General features: G+C 43.6%; 1 protein-coding gene across 1 annotated transcript; it reads right to left on the bottom strand.

Moving 5' to 3' along the window:
• Window positions 1-8,332: 8,332 nt before the first annotated feature.
• Window positions 8,333-10,887, bottom strand: foxj1a (forkhead box J1a; the record flags this gene model as incomplete). Its single annotated transcript, XM_083977763.1, has 2 exons — window positions 8,333-9,193; window positions 10,279-10,887. 2 exons carry the CDS (start codon window positions 10,885-10,887, stop codon window positions 8,333-8,335), a joined length of 1,470 nt encoding a protein of 489 aa, XP_083833889.1.
• Window positions 10,888-16,471: the final 5,584 nt, after the last annotated feature.

Here is a 16,471-nt window from a genome sequence, read left to right as displayed (position 1 = left end):
CTACCTTTATACTGTATGGAGCTTTAATACAAACCTTTATACTGGAGCTTCAAGTTTAAGTTCATTAATCTATGAGTTATTTCACTAATGGCATGAAGTCCTTTTCCTTTTTGCCACGTCATTGCATGAGAGATGACCGACCAACAATGCACAGAGCTGGTGTGAAATGTCGTAGACGGGAGTGTAAGCTGAGAATATGTTTGGTAACTGACTCTGGTATTTAGAGACCATTGTTCTGTCACTGCGGTGAGTCACTCACCTTTATGTTACCTGGACAGCATAACACTGCTGAGCCGAGGAAGACAACAGGGAGGAAAAACACCCAGACCAAAGTCAAACATTTCTAACAGACACACACACCCTCCATATGATAGATTAAAAAAAAAAAAAAAATCTAGTAATAAAGATTCAATTAAATTTATTAGACACCTTTTATCCAGCAACAGGAAGAATCCACTTACTATGGAGTGACAGTCTCCGATCTGATAGGTTCAATTACGGTAACCTGCCTACGTTTTGTTATGTAACAAGCTCAATAACTAATGAGAACATTTTAAACCGATGTTGTTGTCACTGAGTTTGAACTACTGAGTGACATTATATTATCCTGCGATATCCTGTGATACATAATTACATGATTACTGATTTATTACTTCTTTTTTTTTCAACTGTGTCCTTAAAGTTAAGATGCTCCATATACACAGGCTATAGTCCTCACTGCAGCAGCGGTTTGATTCCCCTGGTGAGCCTTTGCTGCATGCCATTCCCACTCTCTGTCTCTAAGCTGTCCTGTCTATTGAAGGCAAAAGATCCCCAAAATAAACCTTAAAAAAAAAAGAAAAAACTGAAAATCTGTCAACATCTGTTTTACCCAACAAGATTGTAGTTGAAATTCTGAGTCTGTTCATGTCACCTTGTTCAGTTTTATTCTTGCAAAACAGGACAGGACACAGCCATAAATATAACTTTTTTTTACGTGGCATCCCTGTATTGAAACAATATTACCACACAAAATATCACAATACTTCGTTTTATGGATGTTTTTTTTCCCACTCCAGAGGTCATGTGATGACGTATGACGTGATAATGGGGCTTCGTCGACTTGTGGACTGATGCTGACAATGAAAACTTGAAGGCTCCTTATGAAACACCAAGTCTCATGTGTATTATCACCTGTGAGCGCTCAACCTCTAGACAACCTCTCCATCACCTCAGCTCGGTGTTTCTCCTCCTGCAGCCTCCCACTTCACTGGGGAGGTTTCACCCGTCACTGTAGAAATGGCTTTGTCATGTTGCTCCTCTGCTGCCTCATTCTTTCCCCTGAAACACCTACAAAAGACCCCCACCCTCCCTCCCCACCTCTGTGTCTCCCCCCACCCCATCCCTGTGTAATGAATAAAGAGGCCCTCCCACTGTTTCCCTGGGTATTGTTTCCTTGTTGTTACACAGAGTGTGTATTGCTCACTAAGCCTGTGATGGATGTCGGATTACCCCTCTGCCTGTGTCTTCCTGACAAAGAAGGCATCAGCCTGCACTGCAACACACAGGACACACACACACACAGGCAAACATGCAAACACACACACTCACGCACTCCCCAAACATACACCCACCATCGTCCTAAAGATCCCGCATACAATGATCTACAAATCATTGTCCCGACGCCACGGACACATCAGCATCCACACGACACAACCTTTATTTTTTATGGTGAGCAGATGTTTTCATTGCGTTTTGATGGAAACGGGCCCAAAGAGATTGGACACACACACACACACACACACACACACACACACACATGAACGTAATTATTCATTAGATGCCTGTGAATGTAGGAGAGAGTTAATGTTTACATCAGCTGATTGATAGGATCTCTGAAGCGTTTTGAAACTGTTGAACGCACCGCAAAACCGTTCGGTAAAGTGTCGTCCTTGTTTCAGAGGTCACCTCAGAGTATAGTTAAAGTAAACAGAGAATCAGCCCATAAAAGCTGAGAGCTTCTCTCATGTGTTTTATGATGTTGATTTTACATGCGCTGCCGTGACATTAAGATAACGCGTTTTCACTGCTAAAGCAACACGAGCGCTCAGGAGGGAAACAAGGAGGGAAACAAAACCCAGAGCGTGAGCCGAGCTGTTAGAGGAGGAGCTCACGTCTGTTTCCTTTACTGTTACTGGACAACAAAACATAAACAAACCACTGCAAGGAAATAAAAAGATGCTTCACATACAAAGAGTTTTTAGGCTTTATACAAGAGCAAACATCTCCTATAGTTAAATATATTACGTACTGTATGCTAGGAGCTGTTCTTATGTTCCCACAGTCCAGCGCCTCCACATGTGTTGATATGGTAGCTACATAATAGGAACAGTGACTTTTTGACCTAGGCATCTTCAGCCATCCAGAGCAGTTGCCAGTGAACTAATGGAGGCTGTTAACCTGCTACAACAAAGTCTTCAAGTAAAATCACGGCTCAGCTGGAAACAAGAAGCTGCTTCTGTTGTAGTTGTGTGTGTAGCATTAACCAGATATTCATAAAGAAATCAAATTACCTATGATTTCACCAAAGACAAAACAGCAGATGTTGGAGGGAAGTTCAAACTTTGTGATGCTGGTATCACCTGATGACCCTCGGTTTTCCCTGGTGACACTTTGAGAAATATTCTAATTAAATAAATGAATAAACTCTTACTTTATCTAGGATGCTGAAATGAGACCTATTTAGATTAAAGTAATGGTTCTTCTACTTCAAGTAAAGGATCTGTAACTGGGTCAACGTCGTTGTGTGATGTGTTTTTCTGACAGCGGGGAGTCCGTGGAGCCTCACTCTGGTAAGGTAAGTGAACTTTCACAAAACCACCAGAGCAATAAATCTGGGGCTCCTCCATCCAGCTTCTTTTTTTCTCTGCTTACTCCATCCCTCCTCAGCCCTAATCAACCCTCAGAGCCTGGGTAAGACCGGCAAAAGTCACCCCTTCCCACCAGCCCCCCCACCCCACCAGCCCTACATGACAATGGTACCAGCAGTTACCCAGGAAACAAGCCTTTCATTAGCTGTGTGATAAAAAAGACGTATTCCTCGTCTCTTCCCCGTCCACTTTTTTTCACTTCTTCGTTGTTGATAAGCTTCAGAGCCGACCCCCAGCTCCCAGCAGCTCCCAGCAGCTCCCAGTCCAACCTTCATTTTGTGATACTTTCTCTCGTGGGGCAACTAGAAAGCACAGCTGCTCCTGAAAACTGATACTGTCATCAGTTTTCACAAGGAGGAACCATTAAATCCATAAAAACATATCTGGAAACCCATGGCATGAAGTCTTTAAACATCTTGTTTAAAGTGATAGTTCGACATTTTGGCAAATTGGCCCATTGCCATAATCCGTATAGTTTTAGGAGTAGGTTCGTCGTTACCTTTAATTGTCGGTGCAAGCTATTTTTAGAACGGCGGAGCAGAGCGATGAGCTGCTCAGAGCTACGCTACGGAGGCTAATGGGATTTCTTGGTTTCCCTCATCAAACTCATCAAATACACAATCCAACAACTCCAAACCGCTCTGGTGGACAAGTTGTGACCTGCACATTCACCACGCTATGAGATAATAACACAACGTTATGAGACAGAGTTGTTTTAGAGGTAAATGCCGAGACTGCTTGCTGAAAAACTGCCCCCGACAGAAACGTGCATCAGCGGTTTTGCATGAATTTACTTCTAAAACAACTCTGTCTCGTAACGTTCTGTTATTATCTCATAGCGTGGTGAATGTGCAGGTCACAACTTGTCCACCAGAGCGTTTTGGAGTTGTTGGATTGTGTATTTGATGAATTTGATGAGGGGAACCAAGAAATCCCATGAGCCTCCGTAGTGTAGCTCTGAGCAGCTCGCAAAATAGCTTGCAAATCTTAGAAATTCTGAGTTTCAAGAGATATTAAACAGCAAATCACATCAGAGAAAATGGAAACAAAGAAGGTGCTAGCCTCATATAAAAACATATTTTAATAATGCACACACTCAAAAGGGACACAGTGACTCGTGCAGACTTGACGTGGGACTGTTCACTGTTTTAGAAAGTGAACATGACACCTGATAGAAATGCTGAATCAATGAATGTAAAAAATATTAAATATGGGCACAAAATGTCAAAACACCGGTGTCGGTATCAGTCCTCCTCCATAGCTCCCATCAGTTGAACTCCATGACTGTCCCAGCCACGTTGGGTGTTGGTGTTTAGCACTTTCAGTTTGCAGCGTTTCATGGCTGGAACAAGCAGCGAGGGTTAGCGTTTCACCAGGAGGCTCCTCTTACCTGCAGCCGTCAGCAGGGCCCGGGAATAATACCTGCATCGGGTTACCACGGGCCTCTCATCTAACCAGCCTGCCACATTATGATTATGAGCCCTGCAATCCAGCTGGAGAGACAGGGTCCAGCAGGTAATGGCTGTCCAGGGGGGCCTGCAGGGAGCTGAAGCTGGGGGGGGAAGGGGGAACGTCAGGACTCCTCTCTAGGAAAAAAAGCTCTCTGGCTGGGCATGAAGATGCAGGATCCTGCCTTTCCAGCAGAGTGTTGGGTGTCCATCATACAGCGGTGTAGCGTTACAACACTTTATCTTTGCCCTTCATCTCTGAGCCATCGTTACCTCACCAGTGACCACAGACCCGCTGACAGACAGCCACGTCTGTCCACGACCCCGGGGGGACGGCGGCTTCTTAAATTCTACGTATTTGCATTTGATTACTGCGACTATTCATCTGAACTCTCTGAACGCGAGCCACCTTGCTAATCTGCGGCAGGGTCAGAGAGAGACGGTGTGGTCTACGGCGGGGCAGACAGGCGGTGATATATGGGGCCGTGGGACACTTGTCCCTGTTAGACCCCACACCGACCCAATGAGGGACCACAGATCCAAGCGCTATGGGGAACAAGAGTCTGACTGAGCACAGACAAAGCCCTGAAAGAGAAACCCAGCCACCCCCTGCTACTATTACCCATCCACTGCCTGATCACAGCAAGAGCCCCAAAGAGATGAGCAGGAAAAGACCAACGTAAATCTCACACACAGGCACAGTAAAGCAGAGGGGGAAGAGGTGGGGGGAAGAGCAAAGGGAGGAAAACAGTCCTTCAGTCATGTTCGCAGCTCTGTGAGACTTAAAACCCTAACCCTGGTTTATAATGTGAAATATGTTCACCATCTCAGGAGATTCAGAGAAGTGATCTAAGTTTGGAGACAATGTGGGACTGACTGAATCCTGAACTATAAGAAGGGATTAAACACTGTGGCCCAAACGACATGACTTCAGATTTACTGGATAGAAGATTTGTTGTTGTTGTTTTTCGTTCAGTGAATTTGGACGAATAGATCAGGGTGTCGTCAGCATATCAAGAAACATCCAGTCGTTTAGCTCAAAGACGTTTCATTTTAACTAAATTCTGACATTTTGTCAGTAAATTCTGACATTTCGTTTAACTTTCTGTTTACCTAGTTCAACCCTTTTGGCTTAGCTTGTTAGCATTAGCATGCTAGTATATGCTAATTGCTGCTGAGACCTCAAAGTACACAGGTGGAAGTTTTGCAGGTATTAGATCACAGATTTTGACCAGATGACGATGCTAAAGGAAAAGTCAAATGGCCACCAAAGTTATTGCGGTTCATCCTGAGGGGAACAAAAATATCTTGAGTAAATTTCATGATAATCTATTTCTAATAACAATAAAAATGGCAACCTCATGGCAATGCTAATGGAAGGGTCAGAGCTACGGGAAGTCATGTAGGCTAAATGTAAAGTTATTTCACTTGAATAAAGACAATCCAACCAATGTGATGCAGAAAATGTGACATCTTGATAGGCAACTTCCAGTAAGTCTTATTTTTTTTATTGTCAAAGAGAAGTGGAAAATAAAATAAAAACAGCATAGTAAAAGGATGCATACAGTGTCTCTGACTTTACAGAACCAATCATGAGGTAAGACGCCATTATTGTAGTTTATCAATGTTATTTGATCAAGAAGAGCTAATACACAAAGGCTTTGTGGTTGCTTTGTTTTCTGACACCTCATACCTAATACACTTAACTGTGAAACTGGTTTGTCTAAAGTAAACTTCATGATACACTCCAACAACTGAATGTAAAATATAACAGGTATCACTGTACATTGATTGCACTTTCACACAATTTAGAGGAAAACACGAGCGATTATTGCATCTATGACGTTAAGGCTCTACTTGTGGAGTGATTTGGTTTAGTAAGTCCACATCCAACGACACGTCCGTGCTATGTTAGATCTTTTTTCCCCGTCACTCTCAAATCTCCCTCATTTTCACCAATACAAAAACAACACATTTCCTCCTCATCATGAAAAAAAAAAAAAAAAACACAGCCTCTTTAACACTGCCACCCCATCGACTCCCAAGTGTTGTTCTTGGCACATAGAAGGTCAGGTATTCATTGACGAGGCACCGCAGCCTCTCTCAAGTGAACATTTTAACTTCTTAATAGTTCTTTGTTGGAGAATTAAGCCTCAAGCTGTTTTTTGTGTTCATTTAAACTTTGAAGACAAGAAGCTCAGGTGTGCCCTCCACTTCGCTTTACATCTACTGTTCAGCTAGAAAGGTTCAAAGGAAGCTGCTACTAAGTACTACAAGAAATATTAACGATATGCTGATATGAAAAAAAAAAAAAAAAGAGTTCTGTTTCAAACATATCCTGCATGTTTATCATTATTATTAATAATCTCATTAGACTGGTTATTTTTGAAAAATGCATACAGAGAATAGTTAGTACCAAAAACCCCACGCAAAATTAAGCTAAAAGCTAATTCAGTAAATCACTCCTACACCAAACATCATTTGGCAAATATCTCATCATGTGTCATCATTGTAGTGCTGCCGTCTCAGTCTGTTCAACAAGTCTCAGCCACAAGTGTGTTTTGACTCTAAATGCATGAAATGTCAATAAACACCACAACTTAAACCTGCCCATAAATCCCCCTCTTAATGCATGAACACACACTTTTAACAACGTAAACAGAGACCACGTTGTTTCTCTCCTAAAGGCCTGGTCACACCGGTGCAAGTGGAAGAACTTGGTTTATTGTGTCGTGTATTCGTATTGTATTGCTAATAAGTGAAACCAGATGCAAACAGTCTACTGGCCCTTTTCCACCAGCACTACCCGACTTGACTCGACTCTACTCATTGTTTTATTTAGCTTTTTTCCACTAGGGTTAATACCTGGTACCTGGTACTTTTTTTTTTATAACGCCTCAGCCGAGGTCCCAAGCGAGCAGAGCCGATAAAATGTGATGTCAACCGACTGCCGGCCACTGATTAACCAGAGGGTGGCGAGTTGCGAGCATGATGTCTGGCGCAAGAATATATTTTAGACTGTTTGAGACTGTTGTTATTCTTTCACACGAGTTAAATGGCTGCTGCACGGAAAACCACACCAGGAGGTGCAAACGAGTGAGTTTGGAGCTGGCGAGAGGATTGAACAAAGAGAGTTAGACGGAGCGACTGTAGCAGCCGTGCTATGACAACCTCACCCACGTTGAGGAGGAACTATGAACTACTCTGTTGTAATGGAAATGTAACTTTAACCAAGTCAAGCCTGGTACGCTGTAACTGTGTAGTGGAAATGGGCCATATATCGGCTATAAAATTGAGTAAATGTGTTTTAATTTTGGGTTTCCTGCAGCAGCGAATGTTCGTTAGTGTTTCTCCTGCTGGTTTCCCACTTTACTTCTTTCACATTTTCTAAGCGTCTCTGTCATTATAGTAATCATTAGCCTTGCTGCAATTGGAAGCTCTAGTCAACAGTGTCTTGTACTGTAACGCTATTTGAGCTGCGGAGGGTTATTTAGCTGCAGTACCGTGGGTGGCCACAGGGAGGAGTTGGCAAAGTCTTATCCAGTTTGTTAGCTTTTCTCTCTTCAGTAAAACTCATAATTGAGTGGAATGATTACAGTCGTGAGAGTGATAGATCGTCCATGGATGGGATAGACATGGGTTAATGTCAGCGCCACCTGCTGGTGTGAGCAGGCCTTCATTCTGAAACCTTGTTTGTGTTTTTGTCATGTTGTGATTCACCAACAGTCGGCACAGTTCAGTTTTCCCTGTTGATGTGGTGATGATGTGAGCTGCTGCTGTAGGTTGTGGCATCTTTGTTCAGGAGACGTCGGGAGTCTTTGTAGTTCCTGCATGAATCAAAAACGTAAATGTCTAAAAATACAACTTGAAAAGGAAAACAAGGGCTGATCGAGTGTAAAAAAAACAAAAAACAACAAGTCTCTTATTCCTCAGTGTCACTGTGAAGAGTTTTCAGGGTGAAGGAGCAACTATTCCTCAAAGGAGGGTGTCGATCCGGGTGCTGGGGTCTCCACCTAATGAGTCTCCGAGGTCAAACAGCTGGTCCAGGTTGACTGTGGAGCTACAGAGGAAATCGTTGCGGCCTTGTTCCTCCTCTTCGGGCCAGGGGCTCTCCAGGAAGGCCGTGGCCAGGAAGGTCTCCTCGTCAAAGTCCGACACGTCATTACTCCGTTGGGTCTCCACCAGCACGTGGATGTCCGCCGTCCCTGCGGGAGCTTCGACGGGGGAGATGTGAGTCCCCCGCACCGTCAGGTCCTCCTCTTTCATGATGGGACTCAGCGGTTCTCCTCCGTCCAGACTCAGCTCTCCGCTCAGGGCCGAGTCCAGCAGGGCGTCCCAGTCGAAGTCGCCCTTCAGAGGTCCGATCTCCTTCTGCTCGTCCACGGAGAGCAGCGGGGAGCTGGAGCGCCGGGGGGCTTTGGCGGCGCCGCCTCTGACCGACTGTTTCCTCTTGAGCCCGATTCTCCCCCGGACCACGGGCCACGACCCCAGCATGGTCCCCTCGGCCAGATGCGGATCCCAGTTCTGGTCGGCGCCGGTTGCCTCTTCGAACTCCCGGAGCAGCCGCTGGGACTCGGGGTTGATGCTCAGGCCCATGTGACCCCCCATGGGGCCGCAGGGGCCTCGGGACTGGGGCTGGAGGTTCACCCGCAGTCGGTTCTGCAGGGCCGGGTTGATCTGGACCGGCGGCATCCGTCTCTTCTTGTAGGCGCCGCTCAGGAGGCGCTCGGCGTACTGAGGGTCGATCTTCCAGAACCCGCCCTTCCCCGGCTCGTCCTTCTGCCGCGGCACCTTGATGAAGCACTTGTTGAGCGACAGGTTGTGGCGGATGGAGTTCTGCAAACACAGATTTTTACACATTTATCTCCTTTAAACTGACAGATATATCACATTAAAGCAGAAGTAAGCGGAATATTTGTGTTAATATAAGTCTTAAATAGTTCTATCTTCCGACAGCAATCACTTCTATAGAGTGTTTGATCTGAAACACGGGTCTGTCAGTCACTCTGCTCTGCTGTAAGCCGAGGAGAAAACATTCCTTGTATCCTACAACCTTTATCCAATGAGGAGAGAGAACGGCATAAAGGGGCGGTCCTCTCTGTGTGTGCAGCCAAGGGATGCGCGTGAATGTGGTGACGTAGGGACGAGGGCGGGGACTGCTAACTCCATCGGCTGACAGAAAGTTAGCCAAAACGACCGGATCGCTTACTTCTGCACTATGCACCGTTACATCCACCCTGCTGCCCCCCTTCCCTCCCCCCTTCCCCTTTCTTTCTCCTGCCTCATCCCCTGAAGTCTAAATCGAGCTGTGACCTGCTGACCTTTGTTAAATATTATCTGCTCCATGTTCGGCCTTACAATAACAGAACGCTCTGAAATGTCTGAGCCAGACGCTGAAACACGGGAGTACAGCTAACGGCTCCATCAATCATTTATCCAGCAAAATTAAACTTTTCTTCAAAATTCCTGCACGTTCATCAGGAGGGAATCTGCTGCTGCCCCCTCCTCCACCTTCCTCCACCTTCCTCCATCGCTTCTCTTTGCTGAAGCAGAAAACCACATATGCATTTTTTAAAGGGTAATAGCAACTGTGTTTAAGGTTTTCTGAGAGGGTTTTAGTGCAGCTGCAGGAGTTATTAATTACACACAGCCAGGTCACTAATACTTCATCAGAGGGTGGCAGCGAGCCCAGAGCGCTCAGTCACTGCTGCAGTGGATTCATTTAAAGTTAAAAAAAAAAAAAAAAAAAAAAAACATGCAACCAAGCTGAGATTTGACCCCAGAAAACAGTGTGTGAGAGAGAGAGAAAGAGAAGTCAATATACACACAGTGGAAATTGTGGTGGAAATTAGCATCCTTTACATTTTGTATAAGTGTATTATGTGTCCAGTGTGTGTGTGTGTGTGTGTGCGTGTGTCTACCTGCCAGGTGGGGTCAGCGTGGCGGTAGTAGCAGAAGTTGTCAGTGATCCACTTGTAGATGCAGGACAGGGTGATCTTGGTCTTCTTGCTCGCCTGCATGGCCATGCAGATCAGCGTGGCGTACGAGTACGGCGGCTTGATGTGCGCGTTGGTCTTGTAATCCACCTCGTCGGGGCAGTGACCGTGGGCCACTATCCCGGCGAGGGGAGGAGGAGGAGGGGGCGGCGGCTGCATCATCCTGCTGTAGGCCGCCGCCGTGGGCTTCCCCGGGGTGAGGGGCATGCCGATGGAGGCGGGGTCTCCGGCCAGAGGCGAGGCCGGCGCGTCGGAGCCCATCAGCGGCCCGTGGTGGTGGTGGTGGTGGTGGTGGTGGTGGGCCTGCTGCGGCACGTTGGCACCGAGGATGGAGAACTCCTGCAGCCACTGCAGGCTGGTCAGGCTGTCGTCCAGGTTGTTGATGCTGCTGCTGATGATGTTGCTGCAGTTGTTGCTGCTGCTGCTGCCGCCGCCGCTGTCCCGCTCCTCCGCCTGGGCCGCAGCGGTTACCACCTCCTCCTCCAGCCCCACCGAGCCTTCGGGCCAGGGGTCGGCGCAGCTCAGAGACAGCATGGCTCTGTCCAGCTCCCTCTCTCTCTGTGTCTCCGCTCTCTTCTTTCACCCCAGCTCCTTCTACTCTCACACATTCAGTGAGAGACTGCTGCTGTCCCAGAGGTGCTCCACGGACAGGCTGGGGAAGTACAGAGACATGACATGACACTACGGCACTTTTGAGCTGGACTATGACTTTTATTCTTCTAACTTGTTATTAATTATTAATGTTGATTCTGTGGTGTAGCCTATTTTATTGTGTGAATGAGCAGCTGACCAACGTGTAGCTAATTTCCTTCAGGATCAATAAAGTTGCATCTAATCTATTCTAATCTCCTCCTCCTCCTCCTCCTCCTCCTCCTCCTCCCTCTGCCACCGCCTGACAGGAGCGAAAATATACACCCAGCGTCAACGAAGTGCGAAGAGGAACAGGACAATGATGCCTTATTTGAAAACAGAGGCCCTGTGTGTGCGTAAAGTGACAGACTCTCTCACGTCTGTGGATTTCAATTCTCATTCCCGTCTGTCACCTGCATGGAGCCATGAGAGAGGAGATGAGAAAACACTAGAAGTCTAACTTGTGGAAATCTAAAACCTCTCATCTTGGTCGAGCTGCAGCTCTTTTCTCTCTCAGGTCACAGAACATTCCTGAAAAACTCCCGTTGCGCACTTGACGCGCACAGGAGCGCACTTAACGACCCGTGAGGCGCTCAGCCAATAGCAGGCGATTAAACCGTTACAATAAAACTTATATATATTATTATATCATAGAAATAAATGGCAGATGCATTATATATATATATGTATATTTTGTATTAAAACGTACTTATTAAATATGCCTAAATAATTATTCTAAGAGACAGGTTTAATTTGTCAAGTGCAGTGTTTAATGCTGACTCGGAAGTTTCAGGCCTTTTGAACTCAGGTCAAATAGATTCAGGAGGATTTTTTTTTTTAATCTACTCAGAATAAACATTAAACTCACCTTTCGTCAGCTGTTGATCCGTTAAATCCCAACCGATGAGCCCCTGGATGAGCGTCCAGCCTCGGTCTGACCGCTCAGCACCTGTCGTCCACTGGTGACCGAGAGAAAAGTAGAAAAGAAAAAGAAAAAAAAAGAAAGAGAGAAATTCCTGTGGAGGGATTTTGGCGCTGTGTCGGCCGCCTCTGCTCCTCGGTGAGGTCTTTACAGCGGGTGTCAGCGGGCTGCAGGATCCGTCGGGGAGGCAGTTTAATACCTGGTGCAGGAGGTTTGTCCAGCAACCATAGAAACGGTACACCCCCTTGTAAACAGCTTCCCGCTCCTCCATTGGCCTGCTGGTTTCTATAGCGCTTCATTTTTAATCACTCTCAAGTGAACTGTGCTGCAGGTTCTCAAGCTGAGGCCCGGGGACCCTGCAGGGCACCAGCTCACGTCTTTTTTATTCACTGAGATTTAACTCGATTAATTTGATAAAACGCAGAACAGACTCTTGTGTAAAACTTGAGACATTGAACTACACATGATTTCATCACATTAAATACAGAGTTCAGGATTAAAGCAGTTTTGTCTTTTGTCACTTTTCATATCTTCTCACATTTATACTGCAGAGTGAACATGTTTACTTTTATTCAGGACCTCTCAATGTTGTTGCATCATCTAATCCTGTGTATTTTTGTAATTTGCACATTTTTTGAACTGTCATTTATCTGTTGTAATTTGCAGTTTGGCCTTGGTGTCTCACACTCTCTCAGTGTTTCCACAGATCTACAGTATTTAGCTCCATCCCTCTGCACCAACCACCGCCTGCATCACCTCCTTTCCTCTGCTGATAAACCGGCCTGACTGATCAATCCCCATTTATCTCATATTCCATGTTGTAAACTGTTTTCTTGTCTGTTTACAACATCTATATGTCACATCTCGGTGAGGGATCCCTCCTCTGTCGCTCTTCCTGAGTTTTTTCTCAGTTGATGTGAAGGTCAGAGGTCAGAAGATGCTGTTATGATGATGTGTAAAGTCCTTTGAGACAAAGCGTTTGTAAAAATGGGCTATACTAATAAATGTGTCTTGTCATTTCTGTATCTTTCCTCTCGTGGTTTATGTGATGGCACTTCAGAGGGCCTGACCCCGACACTGGGGGTAAATTAAAATAACAAGACAGGTTAATATGACATAATTAACCTATCGATTTGGTGTTAAGATGTGAATTTACAGGGTAACTGAGAGACACTGACTGTTTTAGAGGTGTCTTATAATGAGTTATAATACAGTTATAGCACTGTATAACTATAGTTATAAACACTCATAAATGATTATAATGATTTATAACAATAATCATACACACTATAAAGCATTTTATCATGACGTCAGGTATTATAATATGTTATAATTGTTAACACACACACACACACATCGATAATGCATTATAAATATAGTTATAATGTGTTATAATTGTCTTATAAACGTGTATAACTCTCATTATAAACACTCATAAATTATCATAAGACTTTATAACAATGAGCATAACACATTATAAAGCATTATAACTCTATTACAATACTTGACCTTATAAGCCATTATAAAATGCTCTGTGATGTCTTATGATTATTGTTATAAAGCCTTATGATAATTTATGAGTGTTTATAATGATAGTTATACACGTTTGTAGGCCAATTATAACACATTGTAACTATATTTATAATGCATTATCGATGTGCGAGTTACTAACAATTATAACATATTATAATACCTGACCTGTCATGATAAAATGCTTTATAGTGCGTTATAATCATTTATGAGTGTTTATAACTATAGTTATACAGTGCTATAACAGCTTTATAACTCATTATAAGTATGGTTATACTGCGTTATAGACATATAAGCGTCAAATAAAGTGTAAAACCCTTCTGGATATTACTATTTGTGTAACAGCTGTGTAATTAAAATATTCAAACCTCTCACATGTTCTATAGATGTTCTTCATATCAGTTGTCAGAGCTAATGCTTTAGTTGTTTTAGCTGCATATGGATAACAGCAGCACGGTTTAACAACAGATATGTGGAACTACTTTGTGATAAATGTTGAACTCACTGGATTAAAAGTCAGAGATGTTACAACCATCCTTCTCTCTCCGCTGATACTGACAGCTGTCAATAAATAAGCAAATATTTCCATCGGTTATCTAAATTAGCAGAAGAATAAAGTCACTAAATAAAAACTTCAAAAACCTACTTTAGTATTTCGCTCCTTGTCCTTCACTCTACCCGTAGTTAGTATTTAAACCCAGCTCCACCTGCATCAGACGCTGTGGCACTTTGATATCAACACTTTACTTTTACTGTACTTCCCGTTCAGTGAACACACCAGCGCTGCTCTGACCTTCACATGTGACCATGAGCAGCAGCGTCACCTCTGAATCCACTGGATCAGTGACAATATAAAAGTTGAACCCACTGTTGTGTGTGTGTGTGTGTGTTTGGGGGGTGGGAGTGGTGGTGGTGGGGGGTTTATGTGTGAAGGAATGCACTTTGTTCATAAGACAGGGAGGGAGAGAAAGGCGAAACAAAAAGGTTTGGCCCCTTGAACGTTGTATTAGTGTGGCTGAGTGGTTTCCTGAGGCCCCTCACAAAGACAACTGTAAAGCAATAAAAAGGCTTCCTCCTGCAGGCTGACGCAGAGCACCGATGCTGCCTGCAGTGACTCACACACACCTCTACACACACACACACACACACACATTAGATTATTGTTATTGTTGTTGTGGTTGTGCAATGCAAAAACTCAAAATCTTTCCAAGAATATTTGTCTTATTTCTTGTCAAAATGTCTCATTTCTAGTCAAAGCTAAACTCTTCTCACTTAAAATAAGACTCATCACCTAAAAATCTGCCAGTGAAAGCAAGTTTTTTGTGCTTGTAATAAGGAAGAAAAACTTTCTCCACTATCAGATTTTTCTATTTATTTTAAGTGAAAATATGCTTGAAAGAAGTAAAAAGTGTCTAAAAAAAAAGCTACTTATTAATGTGATGAGTCTTATTTTGAGTATAATGAGACTTGTTTTGACTAGAAATGACATTTTTGACTAGAAATAAGACAAATATTCTTGGTAAGATTTTGAGTTTTTGCAGTGCGTTACAATCAGGTGACGTGTGATGTCATGGTCCTATTATTTACATACTATTTTCTCTGTCCTGAAACTTCGACAGGAAGAGACACATCCCTTTACACCACTACAAACGACGTCTACGTGTTGTGAGGTGAAGTCTGCTCACTGACTCAGCTTCAGTCCTGCAGCTCTGTGTCTTTGTGTCCTGTTGTTCCTCTCATCCTATTGTTGTTTGAACCCTGACAGGTCTGAGCTCCAGACCAGACCAGACAAACTCCTTCATGTCAGAGGGAGGGCCTCAGACGGACGTCGTCCTCCTCTTATCTCCGCCCACCTCCATCGCTGCACCTCCAGCAGGGGTCAGAGGTCAGCGAGGGAGCAGCCAACCACAGTAACCTCACAGAGCCGAGGGTCAGGGAGAGCCGGACTTGACTCAGGACTCACAGGGATTAAAGAGGAGAGACGATGCAGCTGGACTTGACTGAGCAGGACGCACACACACACACACACACACACACACACACACACACACACACACACACACACACACACACACACACACACACACACACACACACACACACACACACACACACACACAGGCTCAGATAATAAAATCAGTTTAATGCAATGCAAAAGTACATTAAAAGGCATTATGGAAAAAAAGACACAAAAGATAAAGAATAAGATTAGATAATAAATATTCTTTATTCCACAAATGACCCAGGAACTCTGTCATGTTCATGGTTTTATGGATGAATCATTCAAATATTAATTATTTTTAAAAAGTTAAAATTGAAGTTCATCATTTAAAATCTATTATAATCAGGTATAAAAGGCCTCTGACAATGTTGAATATCGGCCGACTGTTTATATCCTTAATCCTTCACTGTCTTATTATTCTTTACAGAAACAAAATGAACAGACTGAGAGAAAATGAAAGAGAGGAGGTGATGGAGATGAGAGAAGCAGATTCCCAGAAAGAAAGGAAAAAATAATGTCATTGTTAATATCTCAACTTAAAGCTGTTAAATTTTAATATCTATTCATTTTAGTCTGTAGCCATTACAATACTGAATGTAAATATGAACTGACAGCCTATGGTTATATTCATTATATACATAGATTTTATTTATTTACTTTTTTTTAATATATATATATACATATACTTTTATATTTTACCCTGCTAGCCATCAATGCACTTGAATTGTCACTTCATTCATAAGCATACTCAGTCAGGACCATACATAATTGTTGAATAATTGAATGTGGGCATTGATTGTTTATTGTTGCTGTTTATTGTCTGTCTTATGGTTGCACTTCAAGGTTTTAGCTTTTAATCTCCTTGTGCTGCTGTGCAATGACAAAATAATGATTCAGATAGTTTTAAAAGTCTCGGTCAAAATAAAGTAGCCTAAAGGTTTAATAACTGATCAATAATTACACATGCAAAATCCCTCATTTGTTACAGTTGGTTTATATTTTAGGTGCAGTTCTTGAACTTGGACACATGGGGG

This window comes from Trachurus trachurus (assembly GCF_905171665.1).
Source record: "Trachurus trachurus genome assembly, chromosome: 8".
In the NCBI taxonomy this organism is placed as follows: Eukaryota; Metazoa; Chordata; class Actinopteri; order Carangiformes; family Carangidae; genus Trachurus; species Trachurus trachurus.
The sequence above is the reverse complement of the archived record's forward strand: the minus strand, read 5'-3'. Positions and strand labels throughout refer to the sequence as shown.